The sequence below is a fragment of the Theobroma umbraticum genome, unplaced genomic scaffold, assembly GCF_002168275.2.
Source record: "Theobroma umbraticum cultivar Fairchild unplaced genomic scaffold, ASM216827v3 scaffold_147.0, whole genome shotgun sequence".
Lineage (NCBI taxonomy): Eukaryota > Viridiplantae > Streptophyta > Magnoliopsida > Malvales > Malvaceae > Theobroma > Theobroma umbraticum.
In genome coordinates, this window is record NW_018397259.1 from 6,700,218 (window position 1) to 6,715,546 (window position 15,329).

At 34.8% G+C, this 15,329-nt stretch overlaps 3 protein-coding genes across 6 annotated transcripts; 1 reads left to right on the plus strand and 2 right to left on the minus strand.

Annotated features, from left to right (window-relative positions):
* Positions 1-107: 107 nt before the first annotated feature.
* On the minus strand, positions 108-1,260 carry LOC110414777 (uncharacterized). Its single transcript, XM_021426182.1, has 2 exons — positions 851-1,260; positions 108-665 (listed from the first exon to the last, which is right to left on the minus strand). The coding sequence occupies exons 1-2, from the start codon at positions 1,169-1,171 to the stop codon at positions 195-197; spliced, it is 792 nt and encodes a 263-aa protein (XP_021281857.1). The 5' UTR covers positions 1,172-1,260; the 3' UTR covers positions 108-194.
* A 541-nt stretch (positions 1,261-1,801) lies between these two features.
* Positions 1,802-7,505, plus strand: LOC110414945 (double-stranded RNA-binding protein 4-like). Of its 3 annotated transcripts, none has more exons than XM_021426357.2 (6): positions 1,802-2,222; positions 3,640-3,777; positions 4,865-5,100; positions 5,243-5,462; positions 6,200-6,397; positions 6,981-7,496. In XM_021426357.2, the coding sequence occupies exons 1-6, from the start codon at positions 1,994-1,996 to the stop codon at positions 7,319-7,321; spliced, it is 1,362 nt and encodes a 453-aa protein (XP_021282032.1). In that variant the 5' UTR covers positions 1,802-1,993; the 3' UTR covers positions 7,322-7,496. The 3 variants fall into 3 exon arrangements, with proteins under 3 accessions (XP_021282032.1, XP_021282033.1, XP_021282034.1); XM_021426358.2 differs by having other exon boundaries at positions 6,200-6,382; XM_021426359.2 differs by lacking the exon at positions 1,802-2,222 and adding an exon at positions 2,243-2,826 and having other exon boundaries at positions 6,981-7,505.
* A 238-nt stretch (positions 7,506-7,743) lies between these two features.
* On the minus strand, positions 7,744-14,269 carry LOC110414944 (MIF4G domain-containing protein / MA3 domain-containing protein). Of its 2 annotated transcripts, none has more exons than XM_021426356.2 (14): positions 14,031-14,269; positions 13,638-13,675; positions 13,429-13,511; positions 12,291-13,134; positions 12,136-12,203; positions 11,478-11,560; positions 10,863-10,962; positions 10,464-10,549; positions 9,845-9,927; positions 9,413-9,540; positions 9,228-9,329; positions 8,635-8,928; positions 8,431-8,553; positions 7,744-8,324 (listed from the first exon to the last, which is right to left on the minus strand). In XM_021426356.2, exons 2-14 carry the CDS (start codon positions 13,639-13,641, stop codon positions 7,941-7,943), a joined length of 2,382 nt encoding a protein of 793 aa, XP_021282031.1. In that variant the 5' UTR covers positions 13,642-13,675; positions 14,031-14,269; the 3' UTR covers positions 7,744-7,940. The 2 variants fall into 2 exon arrangements, with proteins under 2 accessions (XP_021282031.1, XP_021282030.1); XM_021426355.2 differs by having other exon boundaries at positions 12,291-13,140.
* Between the last annotated feature and the right edge of the window lie 1,060 nt (positions 14,270-15,329).

Below are 15,329 nucleotides of genomic sequence, written 5' to 3' on the forward strand. Positions count from 1 at the left end.
CATTTCACTTGTAAATCCAATCGAGAATGGAGAATGGAGAATGGAGAATGGAGAATGGGCTAGAGAGGTCTATTAAATAAAATTGAAACTAAAACAAACGATAAAATAAAAAAAAAATCGAAAAAGACGGGTGATTTTATTTTCGAAAGAATCGAAATACAAATTAGTTTGGACTCCCGCATCATATCTAGAATCTAGAATACAAATGGAATCATAGCCTTGACTTTCTCAGGAAAATCTTCAAACTTGGAAAGGTACCATCTCCTAGTGGCATAACTCCTGCCCATCAAGTAAAAAGTAGTGCCTAGAGCAGATGAAAATGAATTCAAAGTTTGGGAAATGAAGGCAAACCCCCAGAACACTAAAACCTCGAATAGATAGTGAGGGCATGTTACAAAGTCAAACAGCCCACCCTTGGGGATCTTATATTCTTTGGCACCTTTGCATCTCAATTTGGAAAGAAGGCAATGATGGTAGAAATTACCACTTATTCCTATTGAAAACAAAAGAATTCCAGGATACATCAAATCAATTGTTGGCTCTGGAAGTCCCACTGTGAGATGTTGGGAAAAGATCATGAGTGCACTGGATATGAAGTAACTGAGAAGTATGGCTACCATTGAGTCAGTAGCCATTTCACCACTGTACTTGTGAACAAAAAAGGACTGCACAATGAAAAATGGTTAACAAGACTTGAGGATTATGAAAGTGTAGAAATTTTTTTATATAAAAATATATTATGAAACAACTAGATGCAATTTATGTTTTCTGTAGATGAAATGAGAGTACCAGAAACAATGCCATTGCAGGGTAGGACACATTTTTTACGAGACACACAGGAGTTAATTACCTCAAAAATCCTCTTGAAGAAATGGATAGTAATGGCAGATCTGAGCAACACAAACCTGAGCCCCTCATCTGGGAAAATTGCAAACGAAAAGACCCCGGCAAGGAATGCTGGTGTATAGAGCGTAACCATGGCAGCTCTACTGGAAAGCTTTATCTTCGATTCTGCAGAAGTTTGTGACCCAACGCCAAAGAACTTAGAATATTGCAAATGTTTCCCTCTTATTTCTGATAACCCAGAAATTGCCAACGGTGTAAAAGATACTAGAGCCGTTGCAGTCACGAACAGAGAAGGTGGGAATAGAAATTTCGTCAGCAACGACATGGCTTTTCTTTTGCTTCTGTCTTGACTCGTGAACCTGATCTGAGTGTGTAAACTTTATGCATTCTGATCAAATTGCAACCACATATTTAATGGGTGCGGATTGGGAAAAGGCATCATTGCACAGTATAATCTTTATAAATTCAAACTTAAACGCGATTAAATAGTGATGTTATTGATTTTCATTGATAAATTAATAATTTATTAAATTTATAAAATAATATATTTAAAAAATATTTATAACTTTTACTTGATATATAAATTAATAATTTTTTATATATTAAAATTATATATATATACATGACTTAATTAAAATGTTTTTATAAACTATGATTCCAATCTTATTTGTTTTTTTTTGAATTGATGTTTTTTAAACTTTATCTTTAACTTTTTTTATTACATTAAGAAATTGTAATGTAACATTTTCGTATTGTAAAAAAAATTCTGCATAATGCATGCATATTAAGTTTAATGATTTTAAAAAAAATATCTTAATAAATTAATTTTTATTAATTTATGTATAAATTAATTCAGAATGATTAAAATACCAAACAGCTTTAATTCAAAATAATATCCTTGTCTCGTAAGTAGACATAAAGCATTTCAAATATATATATATAAATTACAGATTATTGTCTACGAACCATTCCCTTCCCAGAGAGGAAACAATAAAATTTTTTGAAAAAAGTTTAAAAAATTAATAAAAAAACTCCGTCAACTATAAGTTGAAAACAAAGAAAAACTTATTTTTCTTTTATGTAGTATATGTAAATCCTGGTTGTTTTGTCAGTGGAGGGAGAGCCAACAGAGAGAAGGGGAAGAAAAATGTACAAGTCGAAATTGCAAGAGCTATGCCAGAAGAAAGCATGGGAATTACCGGAGTACGACACCACAAAGCAAGGCCAAGATCACAATCCTCGGTTCGAAGCTGCCGTGGTCGTAAACGGCATGTCGTTCCAGTCTCAGAATCTGGTCAGGTCTGCCAAAGAAGCCCAAAACGACGCCGCTCGTGTGGCTTTCCTATATTTCACTTCTCCTCCTCTTCCTAATCCTGGTACCACATTCTATTTGAGAAAAATCCAAACCCAAAGATATTATTTTGTTTTACTTCTGTTTGCTCCCTAAGAAAACGCGGGAAAATGTGAAGGAAACAATTGATCATGTTATTATTTATAGAAGTTTAGATATTTTATTTTTTTGTGTTTTAATGTGAAATGAAATTGTCGAAAGTGGCGAAAATGAAACAAACGCTAAAATTTGAATTTTATGATTTTGGGTAATTTGAAGTCCCAAGGATTTGTTTTGTTTGTGTATAATAAGCTGCATAAACAATGTTTTTTTTTTTGAAATTTAGCTGAATAAACTATGTTGATGGCAATGTTCTTGAATGGAGGTCTTTACTTTGGTTTGGTGGATCGGATTTTATAACTTTGGGAATGGATTTCGGCGTTTATTTCTGTTTTCCGCAATTCAAATAGAAGGTGAAATTATGGTGGGTTGATATTGAGGTTTATGGATTGTAACAGGTGTTCATTGACGTGTTGTAAGGTGCTCTATGCCAAAACGAGAGGAGATGCTCCTCTTATCTAGAGGAGAGCTAATCCTTCTTGTACCATTTGTTAATATCAATCAAATTATTGGCTTAACAGAAAAAAAAGGTGAAATTTGTAGAGCTAAATGGTTGTTTTGAAAATACTAAATTGGATATCTTTTCAGTTTTCATATTAAATTGGTGTGAATATTGTAAATGAAAATGTCAAGGACAGGGTAATTGTTCTATGTCTTTAGTTGACAGTAAATTTTGTGGTTTTGTCTGCGTTTAAATTTTTTTCCCCCCATTAATGCTTTGTCATATCACTTGAATGGCCTTATCATTTGACTTTGGGAATAAGTTATCGGTAATCATTTGTGGTTTATGTAGCTTTTACATATAGAATTGAATTATAAATTGCCTTTTCGAACTCATTATTTTTCATATGCATTGGAGCTTGTTCCTTTTCCGCTTTCCCTGTTGGGTTTATTCACTAATTATTTTTCCAAATTCAATTGCCCTGATCACCTTCGGAAACTGGTGCTTGGAGATGTAAAGTATAAAAACCGCTGTTAATTGTGAGATTTTTTGATTTTATCTTTTAGGAAATAGTATGACAATTGATTGCCTTTAAGATAGTGTGGGTTTTTAATGCACCTTGTAAAGAACTGTGTTGATTTTCTCAGGTACTCTTTCATTGACGTTTCATTGGAAATCATGAGTACCGATATGGTTGTAGATCATAAAATCCTTGTTATATGCACCTCTAGCTCTTTGATTTTTTATGACTTACCAATACATTTTTTTCTCTTTTATTAAAGACTTTAAGATTTATATTTTTCCCCCCTTTGCGTACAAGTTTTCAAGTTTTATTAAATTTAGCATGCATATGCTAGAAAGTAAATTATCTTCTTATGTTTGGTTGCTGTGGTTCTTGCAGGTTCCTCTAATGTAACTGCTAATTTTGATAGTAATACTGAAAACAGAAGGACAGTGCAACCAGGAAGACAAGAAACAAATCGATATTCTCAGGTCAATGAAACTGGCTCCGTTTGTAAAGATAATCACAGAGTTAAAGGTCAGCAATCTTCTTTTGTACTCCAAAAACCCTAATTTTCCCCACCCACACCAAAAGAAAAACTGGATATTTTGTTTGTTTAGTTTACTTTTTTGTCATAAAAGATGATTGAAAGTGGTTCATGTTCCCACTTGAGTGCTGGTGTCTCCTCTTGCATTTGAGGTTAGACTTTATACCCTCAACTAGGTACTGAAAATTATACTGTTTAAGTCTCAACCCGGAGCTCAACTTTGTATTGTATCACATCGAAAACCTTGTCTTCTTTCGAGTGTTTATAAAATATATTCTACATGATACATGTTACGTTACTGGCAAGGGCGGTTGTAGATAAGCCAAGTTACTTGCTTAGCAGTCAACAAACAAGCCAAACTCATGCCTAAGGTTGCATTGTTTATTAAAGCTGCACTTAGTTCATATAGGTTTTGAAGTGTGCGGCTTGCCATCTTCAGTAGTTTTCTCTTCTACTGAATGTTGCTCATAAATTTGCTTGTTTTAGCTTGATATTGTCTTCATATTCAGCAGTTTGAGCGGTTATCAAGTGAAGCTACCCAAACTTGCCAAGTGCAAACATGGTATTTTGTTGAGCTGAGTGCAATCTTCATAGGAATTGATTTAGCTTAAGTTAGCTAGTTTGAATTCAAGTTTGGCTCTAGCTAGTGCGTTGATTGACCTAGCTAAGCTTGAAACAGTATTGACTAGACTAGCTTGATTTAGCTCCATGTTACCCTGCTGAGAGAAAGTAATTGAAAATAGAAAAACAAAAGTTCAAAAATTTCATGTCATTGTACAGAGTTCCTGGGCTCTGCTGACTTTGGATTGATGGGAACTGGCTTAGAAAGACTGCCCTACTGTTTTGATATGCCTCAAGTACCTCATTTAGAATTCTTATGCTTGAATCTTGGAGCCAATTAAAATTTAAAAGAAAAGCAAGAATACAGCAGAGCAGATAGTAGTAACACTGGAAACGCCTTTGATGTCTCAGCTGCCTTGTTTTTAGTTATACTTGCTGTGTTTTCCTTAGTTTCACCCTAACATGTTATTTTTGTTAGTTATTATTATCTTCTGACTTCGAATTGATGGCTTATAGATATCCAACACTTGTACAAGAACCTACTGCAAGTGTTTGCTCAAAAGAGAAACCTTGATCTACCAGTATATTCTTGTGAGTTTGAGGGTCCTCCTCATGCAAGTCGCTTCAGGTGCAAGGTCACTTTCAATGAACAAACTTATGAGAGTTTGGAGTTCTTTCCAACAATAAAGGAAGCTGAACATGCAGCTGCAAAAATTGCTTTATCGTCTTTGTCTCCGGATGCTTTTCAAGAGGTCCAGTTTGCTGATTAATGGAGCATTTTGCCTTTGTTGCTTTGCTGTAGTTTATGATATTCTTGAAAATGTTCAGTTGTTGCACATCGCTAGGGCTTGAGTTTTTTGTCTTTGCTTTCTACCTTTTTGTTTTCTTCTTCAGGAAGACTTTAGCTTCTACAAGAACCTTTTGCAAGAATTAACTCAGAAGGAAGGTTGTCCTCTACCAGTTTACACAACAACTAGATCTGGTGAAGCCCATGCATCGACATTTGTTTCCATAGTGGAGGTAAAAGGAAACGTTTTCACAGGACAGGAAGCAAAAACCAAGAAGCAGGCAGAGGTTTTGGCAGCAAAAGTTGCTTACATGAAATTAAAAGAGTGTATGTGCTCTAAACTCCCCGTTTCCCATTTTCCTTTTGAGAAAAACAAAAGTAAGAAAAAGAAAGGGCCCTTTTTTCACCATACTGTTGATTGTCTCTCCTTTTCATTGCCCTTTCTCGTTTTTATGTTTGACTTGCATTGTAAATTGGCTTTTGGAAGACACAGGAGAATGAAATTTGTTTGACATGGTTGCTCTGAGGGCAAAAACATTTGAGTGCCATGGCATGTAATTCTTAAGTTTTATCACATTGTGGAGAAAGATGATTTATGTTCAGCAAGTCCTGACAAGCAAGTGAAAGGAAAAGAAACCTTTCATCTATGATGCCCTGAATGAATTTATTGCAGCATGAGTTTACTCAAAATAAGCGGTTTCTGTGCTGGGACCATAAAGATTTTTGTGAAACTGGAGACACTTATAAACTTTAGGACTTGCACGTTGATTCTTCCATGGAATTTGACTCTACTGGAAATCATTATTTTGCCTATCTTTAGCCTAGTGATAAGACAACAGCATCTGGGGGAAGTAGGTCTTTGGTCCGAATCATAGTAGTGAAAAACAGAAGATAAATCAATTACTTGCTTTGAAGAAAGCTTGTAGGTTTGTCATATCATTGTGAATTATTTGTACGAGCACGTTAGTCTTTGGTCCCTGTTTGTGAGTATTATGGGCAGTTCTTAATTTATTTTTCCCATTTCTGAGTAGTTAAAGTGCTTACAGTTATGCCTTCCTTTTCAGGCAAGTCAAATAGAGGCTCTATGATTATTAATCCTGCCTACCAAGAACGACAAGTGCCTGTGCTCTCAGTTTCTCACTCACATTCAAATGTCAATGCTGATACCCAACAGAATTTTGGACCCAAAGCCTGCACAGTATTCAGTCCTAGTTCAACTACAGGGAAGGATCAGCATGAGGATAGAGGTGATTATTCAACTGGTAACTTCTAGCATTTAATATTCAATTACAGAAAAAGTAGATGGTTGACAAGTTCCTGAATTTACATGCAAATGGTTTTGTATTCGGTGCCTTAGCTCCTTAATGATTATCTTTCTAGAAGTATTTATGCTTGGAAAAGGCCAATACTTGGTGTGGATACATCATGAACTACTAGATAGATGGACCATTAGAAACCTATGTACAGTGGTGAGTTGAGAAGCAAACAACAATTTGCTTCGGAGACCCATGAGTGCTGGCCTTTTCACTTGGTTAACAGCTAGGTTTTTCTCCATTACATATTTATGCGTGCTACCTTCATAATAAAAATGTCAGTTTCCTGCATTGGCAGTTTTACATAGGTGGGATTCACTGCACTGTGCAAAATCTTTGGTTGCTCACATGGATGAATGCAAACACTTTTGTGCATATACATGCATACAAACACTTTTTAATTCATTAAACTAGTGTCCATCTCTTTTCATCTTTGGTAGTCTAATTGTATGCATCCTGTTGAATATTAGCTTCTGATATACATTTCTTACAGCCATGTTCCTCACAGCATTTTCATGTGAATTGCTTGCAGTTCATGGAACATTTCGCAATCATCTTCTCTCTATTCCATTCCCACAGCCAGAAATGACTACAGATTGGCAAAGTAGCTCATCCACTTCTAGTATGTATGATCCTCTTCTTCCGGAAGATGACCTTTCTATGTCTAATTGGCCATCTAATCACTCAGCTACTACCAATTCGGATACAAATTCAATCACGATGGAGCCTGTTGCAATGGGTAACTTACCCTGCAACAGGGTCGTAGTTCTTCCCCGTGCGCCAAACTTGAAGTTTCCTGCTGGTTGGACTCTGCTGCCCATGAGTGATGAGAATTGGGTTGCCTTTAAGTTTGAATCTCAACCAAACCAGTGACTCCTATGAACTAAATATTTTATCGCAAATGCTACGTTTTACCATGCTTGGAATTGCGAGGCCCAATGTGAATTTTCATGTTTATGCTACTGCTTTCTGCAAACAGAAACTGATGAATAGAACATATGTAATTCGTTACATCACCTTTGCTCCTGGCTTAGCCATTTTAGGTGTTTGAAAAACTGGACATGAGGGAAAACATCATTATCCGCCATCTATGGATACGCCTCTTCTAGTTGCTCATGCCTAATACAGAGTTCATTTTGACTACAGGCATTCCTAGCAATTGGCAATGTGTTAGTTTACACCGGTAAAAGATGAGATAGGTGGGAGATGTGAGCAAGGGAAATGAGCTGTTCAAGTGCTCCCCTAACGGGTATAGGAGAGATTGAAGATTAGTAGACAAAGAATGGGGATTTAAAACAATATTACACTTCATTTCTGGGAGTTTTAGGCACATACCAGTCTTAAGTATGTTTCACCGTAGAAATAAGAAATCTGAAAAACCTACTTCTGACTGGGATTGAAAATTTTCTCTACAAGAATTTGGTCTAGTCAACCAAACAACTATAATCAAATAATTGAGCTTGAAGGACAAAAATAATGGAACCTTTGAGGCTCACATGAGAACTCCCTCACTGTTATTAAGGGCTTTCTTTGCAACCTTAAATTTATCATTGACTTTCTTGTTCGTTTTCACAACATACTCCTTGATGAAGAACTCCATGCCTTGTCGAAGAGGTTCAAGCTCTGGGGTGACGGCTATACGTGTGAACATGTTCCATATAAGCTTATCAGGGTACTCAAGGATGGCCTCAAATAGCATTCTGAAATGCATGACCCTTTTTGAGCTTAGCATCTGGGGATCGCTCCACTCAACAGTTTTTAGGACTGCAAGGGAGAGAGTAAAAGAGGCAACCATTTCTGCAATGAATTTTGCTAGGTGCATTGATCTTATAATTGGCATTGAATCCAGCTCTTTGAAATGGTCCCAGAGACAGAACTGTGAGAGGATGCCATATTAAAGGAGGATCAAAAAAGAACTTCCGAAAAGTTCATTTGGCATACAACAGCAATTCTCAAGTAAAATGAAAAGGAAAGGAAAATACCTGTAAGGTAAACTTGTGGTTTTTGTCATGCTCACACAGCTTGGCAGCAAGAACAGTGTAATACTTGTTAAACACCTTCTCTTGCAAGCAGCACTCGACAAGAACTCGCATAATATCCCTGTCCTGTAGATGGATGTTCAAATTAACTATTGAGGGATGAGAGAAAAAGGCACCTCTCTTTCTCAAGAAAAAAAGACTCCTCACCTGCTTTCCAGGCAAATCCAACCTTAGAAGCTTCTCAAATGCGTCAATGTAGTCTTCCCCGCTCATTATAATACAAAAGATTGCCCTCCTGGCATCTGTATTCATCCTTTGTGCGGCAGCAAGCTCCAGCATTTTCTGTGCCTCGAGAGATTCTTTATCGATTCTGCTGGCAACCTCTTCAACATCATTGGTTGCAGAGACCAAATCCCCAGACAACCACCATTGACCCTTCTTTTCAGGATCAAGCAGCTTGCTCCATTTAAGCCCTCTAATTAAAATAGTTTCAACCTTTAACTGAAAATATCAAGAGCCATGACAATATGAAATCACCAAAAAAAAAAAAAGGTGCACCATGAAACCTATTAATGATTTAAGAACCTTATTGAGAAAAATGATAAAGAAATATAAGATCCTATCAATTTTCATTGAAATACAGCTGATGACAGGCAATGGGTAATTTATCACATGTAGCCAGGCTAAAACTAAAAGGTTTAATTGATTAAAGGTATTCTTGATGCAAGTTTAACTCCAAAAGGAAAAAAGGGCAAAATTAAATAAAAAAGAGGTTCCAGAAATACAAATAGAAGCATTACCTTTTGTAACCATTTCTTGATCCGAGTGTGTTGCACCGTATCTTCCTTGGGCCGTTTCTTGTTATTTTTGATATCACATATTGTCTCAAGCATGAATTCCATCTGCAAAACTAACAATATAAGATATCTTAAAATAGAAGAAAATTAGCTCACTAGACCTAAAAGAAAGCTAATAAAAAGCTTACTCTTCTGCCATTTATTTTTGCCTGGCCGTCTCCAGAGGAAGCCTTTAACTCGTTCACCCTGTTTTGAACGCTAAGAATAAAATTTTTCATTTTCGCAGGATCATCACCCCTTATTTTCATCCCACAGCCTATTCAATCAATGAAAATTCATGTTAGAAATAATTTGCTTGTCCAGAATCTAGAAATTTTTATGCACACATGCAAGAACTTCAACATTATGCTATCATCAAATATCATACAACAATTAATTTGTGCATCATAAATTTTGCAAAAAGACGAGATAAAAATAATAATTTATGTCAACAAATAAAAAAGTAATTGGTCAGGGAAAATTCAAAGCTTAAGCATTCTGTTTTCCATAAATGGTTTAGATACAACTTAACAATCAAATTATGAAAACAATTAAGTGAAGGTGCTTGTAATAAGCCTTACATTGTAAAATTGTCAGGATGGTAGAGACATCGATCTCTGTCAACCTCTCGCTCAACATGATCAGAAAATCATATATTAAATCACTGAAAACAAGCACCGGAAGTAGCTGTGAGAATAGTGTTGTAGAATACATCAAAAGCCATATTGAAAATATATAACAAGTTAGGATGTTGATAATAAGTTAACAACTCAGAAACAAAGATATAGTAACCATCAAGCAGCTTGTTTGAATATAATGGAACCACAAGTTAGGTGAAACGTCACAAACGTTGCCATAGATACGAGGAGTTTGTACAATGCATGAAGCTCATGTGGGTCATTTGGTGACTTTTAAACTGCATTGCATGATAACAATGCCCTTGTCATTCTGACAAGGACTATTGTTGTCATTACAGTGAAAAGCAAAAGAAATAGCTAATGCTTTCTGTGATCATCATGACCCCCTCTCATTGTGAATGTGACCACACTGGTGATATTATTGAGACATTAAATGATAAATAAATGCTCTTAACCATCAATTGATTCACTTCTTGGAAATGCTTTGATTGAGAGCATCCTTGCTTTACCTCAACAAAAATTTTCAGTAAAGTCAAGCATCAACATTTTTGAGAGTACCTACCTCGAGCAAACTCCAAAGATGCAGAGATAAGATAGCAAGAGAGTAAGATTTCGCAAGGAAAGATTGTCCACTTTGAGATACTCCTCCTGACAAAGAAAAATGTTTACTTTTAGAATTGCACCAGTGCAAACAGAAATGCTCTGAAAGTCCAAATTAGGATATAAACACACATATGATCAATAAAAGATGGCAAATTTAACCAATCAAACAAAAAAAAAAAAAGAAAGTGGGGAATTTTAAAGACTAAGCCTGCTTGAAGCAATAACCTTTCAAGTTAACAAATCTCGAATGTCAGCATCAATCATGAAAAGCATTTTTTATAGTAAGACTTGTAAGACAAGCCTGGATGACAATAAAGGCATTTAAAATAGAACTGCTTCTTAAATTGGTTAAACATACCTCAAAAGTCTTGGCAAGTGAAGCAATGAGTTTTGCACTGAAGTCCAGCCCAACTAAACAAGCCATGCCAGCAACAAAGGAGGCAAAGACAGCAGCATGCCTTTACAAAGAAACAGACAACATTAACAATAAATACAACTTCTGTAAGGAGAAAAAAATGAAGTTACAATAACAGCAATAAGATAAGCTTTCTCCCTCTAAATGCAGTCAGCTACATAGATCATACTGTGCACCTTGTACTCTATTAATGATCACTGTTATTCACTCTAGAAAGTATATTACTAGTGCTGATGAATAAAATAATTATTACACCATGTGTGTACTATTCAAATGGGAAGACATAGTTTTGTATCAAAATTTACACGTGCTATCTACAGCTACGTCATAAATGCTTCAGCTTTAGAATCACTGAAAGACAGGACATTAACGAGCAATGCTCTTCAAACAAAATTTACAAACACAGCACATATATGAACTGGAGAGTAGAAAATATTTAGAAGGAAGATAGATAAAATATAAAATAAAGTGAATAAGTTTCTTTATTATTATTCTTCTTTTAACTTGATAATATGATAGAGAACATAAAAGTTAAAGAGAGGCAAGTCGGCTCTTAACTGTTCATTGCCTCTAGGACCATTGTAACAAGATGCCAACACCTCCTCAATGATAATCTGTGAGCTGACACTGCAGCTAATTGACTGCAGCAGGGTATAATGATGTAGTTTAAGTCATATTGTTTTCATTCCAAAATGAAGAAACAGAGGATAGTAGATAGGTAACTGCATACTAATTTCTTAGAAAAAACCTCTTGCTCTGATTCTACATTTTCATTGAAGTACCTGTGTCCTACACATATCTGAAAGACATGGATATGGAGGTCCAACCCTCCAAATATGAGGAAATACTTAAAAGAAATGAACATGTCCATGTCAGATACGGGGCATACCAATATCTGACACTCACACCTGAGTCTAAGTAACATAGGGAAAAACTATCACAATAATGAAAAAGTTTTGTATACCATGAGGTGCCCTACTAACAAACTCATAAATGTGGTTTCAGTAAACAGCAGGCCCTCCATCCAAACAGTGGGAAACATTTATACCAGTTTCATGCACTAAAGTTGGAACAGACAAATCAATCAGTATAAACTCTAAAATGTTTATTTCTCAGTAAGACTGCAGATATAGATTAAATCTAATCAAAGGATTCAGAAGACAAGATACAGAGAATCATATTAAAACAAAAGGCTAGAGATAGCATAGTAGCATACATGAAAAATTGTGGCCATTTCCCCAGTAATTGATTCCACATTAGATTCAGACAGTCTATTCAGAAGACCTAGAACATAGTAAAAAAGGAAGCAGCATATCAAATTTAAATATGAAAGGCAAAAATCTAAAGCTTATAAAAACTTAGTTTTCATACCTCGAACTCGTCTGCGAATTTGAGTCTGCTCCTCCGACTCATTTCTTGCACGAGATCTCAAGTGAGGAGCAACATATTTTACATTGCCCTCCATTGCAGGTGCCTTGGGTGAAGCTTCATTTAATGATACCTCTTTGTTATGGCTTTCAGCAGGCAGGGATACACCAAGGGCCGTCTCACCTGCCATGTTAGCTTCTTGTCCTTGCTGCAAAAACTTTCTCTTCCTGTGTCTCTTACGTGCTGGCGCCTTTGCAGGAATATCTTCGAATGCCATCTCTGCATTGTCCTCCAGCTCAGAAGCTGCAATAGTTGAGTCATCTGCAATATCATCTTCAGAAGCCTGCTCTGCTGATTTTTTCTTCTTATGCTTCTTACTAGAAGTAGGGTTCACAGTTCTCTCATCAGAAAACCCCTCAGTATCTGGGACTTCTTCATTCCAAGATTCAAGAGCAGATGGCACATCTTCAAATAACATATTGAGGTCATCATCATCTCCCCTTAATTTACCATCTTTCACCTTGAGTTTCTTTGCAAGTTTCCTCTCCAATTCCAAGTCCTCTTGTGCAAGCGTGGCAGCATTCGGCATCTCCATTTCAATATACTCTTCAAACTTAGTCTTCAAAGTTCTTTTCAAGCTCCTCTTTCCTTTAACCATCTTTGATTCATTAAAATCATGATCTTCCTCAAGCTTCAATTTACTCTCTGCTTTACTTGGAATGATGGAGTGCTCACTAGCTTGTCGCACAATTTCATCTTCTTTAAGAAACCGAGCTCGCGAACTCTTTATTTTGTTCCCCTTTTTTGACTTTATGTCTCTTAATGGTCTCTCCATCCTCTGAGATTTCTGTAACTATAAAATTAACATCATATAACCGAAAAAATAATGCTACTTGCCTCACCACTTTTCTCCAAACTTTTTCCACTCCCTGATGTGACATATAATTATGGGATAATTTCAAATGTGAGATCTACTAATTCACGTGTGGATATTTAAATTCTCGATTAATATGTTTGAAGTTAACCAATAAATTATTGTCATGTCAGGTGGGCCAAACACAATTTTGTAGAAGAAAGAAAAGAAAAAATTTTGTATGCCTCTGAAGAGTAAGCCAGAAGAAAGAAAAAGATTAAATTGTACCTGATCTTCGAGCCATGAGTCATGTTTTTGCTTATTATGTGCTAATCGAGCTTCTTTTCGCTTTTCTCGGCGTGACTTACTCTCTGTGGCAGAATCAAAACAACATGAAAAAAAAAATTCTTTGCAATCTTTCAACTAAAAAACAAACCTACTTTACATAAAAAGAAAATAAATCAATAACAGTAAACTTAACCAATAAAATTGCTTACCCATTATTCCAAATTAAGCTTAATCACCAGCAAATGAACTGCCAAAACAAGAAAAAACTAATTTTAACTGCCTAATCAGTGATAGCGTGTGGCTAAAACTACCAAATGGGTAATCAATAAGAAGGCAAATTCTTTTAAAAAAATTCATAATTTAAAAACAGGTCAAAAAGTCATCAACAAAAAGGGTAATCATAATTGAGAATTATTATTTTTTCCTTTTCAAAAATCAGAAACATGAAGTTAAAAATGTAACTAAGTAGAATACTCTACATTACCTATTGCTAAAGAGCAAAAAAAGTAAAATAAAATAAAAAAGGAACTTGTTTTTCTGAAATTGAACTGCTAAAGCAAGAATTGTTATTCACAGAAAGTAAACAGAGATAGAGAGAGTACTTGGCAGTGTGTGAAGTTGGGATTCCGGATTAGGAACTGCCGTGCTTGGTGGGTCTCCGCCTGCAGCAGCTAACACGGCGGAGGAAAGCGGAAGAGCGGCCACTTAGCGGTGGAGAACCCGATTGAAGGAGAGAGAGAGAGAGAGAGAGAGAGAGAGAGAGAGGGGGGGACAGTGCGTGGGTTTTTAAGAGGGTTTTGCTCAGCTATTTTTGTTTTTTCTTTTCGTAGGTTTATTTATTTTAAAGAACCAAACTAATGATAAAATTGGTCTAACTTCAGCCTGTGGGTTTTTAACGGGCTCGCTGAGTCTTCGCTAGCTGGGCTGGGTATTACCAGTAACCTGGAGCAAATTTCAATCGGATCAAAAATTTAATCGACTCGAATACAATTTTGATAAAATGATTTGATTCTATTGATTTATTAGATTTATTAATTTAAAAAATTTGATTTAATTAATTTATTTTTTATTTTTAAAATTTTTAAATAAAATTAACTAAAGAACTTAATTAATATTATATATAAATATATATTATTATATATTTTAATTTATATAAAATATCTATATTTTTGTTACTAATTGGATAATTTATGATGAATAATTGTCTTGTATTGAATGATTTAATTTTGTGGATGTTAATTTTATTGTTTTTATTATGTTGAGTTTAGAATATTAAAATTAAAAATTAAAAATTTTTATATATTAATTTAAATATAAAATATTTAAATTTTTTTAAATTTTAATTAAAATTACATAAAAATTTATTAATTTAAAAAATAAATCTTTCATCTCAAAAGCTTTAATCATTAATAAAAAATTAAAATATCTTTTTTTTTTTTTCATATAATTTGATCGGCTGACAATGCTCTTTTTTGCTAGATGGTCATCCTGAGGTCAAATTTGACTTTCTTTGACGTTGAGGAGTGCCAAATCTAGCACAATTCCCGGACTTGGCTCTTTCTGAAAAGGAGCTCTACGCTCTCTCAAAGGGGAGCTCTCACGCTCATCACCTAGCTCGATGTGCTAGATTCAATTGGATCAAGATGGGGGAAGAAGATAATATTTTTTTTAAAGAAAGAAAAAATAAAAAATAAAAAATAAAAGTTTATATAATATTTTAATTTTTAACATATGTAAAATTAAAATTATTTCAAAAAAAGTTATTACATAAGCAAATTAATAAAAATTGTAATAGTTGATTAATTGTTAAATTAAGTGAAGTGTTTACTTATCAAATTAACAGATCTTTATAGAATTTTGATCAAAATTTAAAAGTATTAAAATATTTTATTTTTAATTTA

Excerpts from the sequence above, each read along its gene's own strand:
- LOC110414777 (XM_021426182.1), bottom strand. The coding sequence starts at position 1,171 with ATGTCGTTGCTGACGAAATTTCTATTCCCACCTTCTCTGTTCGTGACT. Across the intron at positions 666-850 it reads TCTTCAAGAGGATTTTTGAG|TCCTTTTTTGTTCACAAGTA; the intron begins GTAATTAACTCC and ends TTCATTGTGCAG.
- LOC110414944 (XM_021426355.2), bottom strand. Across the intron at positions 12,204-12,290 it reads AATTCGCAGACGAGTTCGAG|GTCTTCTGAATAGACTGTCT; the intron begins GTATGAAAACTA and ends ACTATGTTCTAG. Across the intron at positions 9,928-10,463 it reads ATCTTTGGAGTTTGCTCGAG|TGATTTAATATATGATTTTC; the intron begins GTAGGTACTCTC and ends GCTTGTTTTCAG.
- LOC110414945 (XM_021426357.2), top strand. The coding sequence starts at position 1,994 with ATGTACAAGTCGAAATTGCAAGAGCTATGCCAGAAGAAAGCATGGGAA. Across the intron at positions 2,223-3,639 it reads TCCTCCTCTTCCTAATCCTG|GTTCCTCTAATGTAACTGCT; the intron begins GTACCACATTCT and ends TGGTTCTTGCAG. Across the intron at positions 3,778-4,864 it reads AGATAATCACAGAGTTAAAG|ATATCCAACACTTGTACAAG; the intron begins GTCAGCAATCTT and ends GATGGCTTATAG.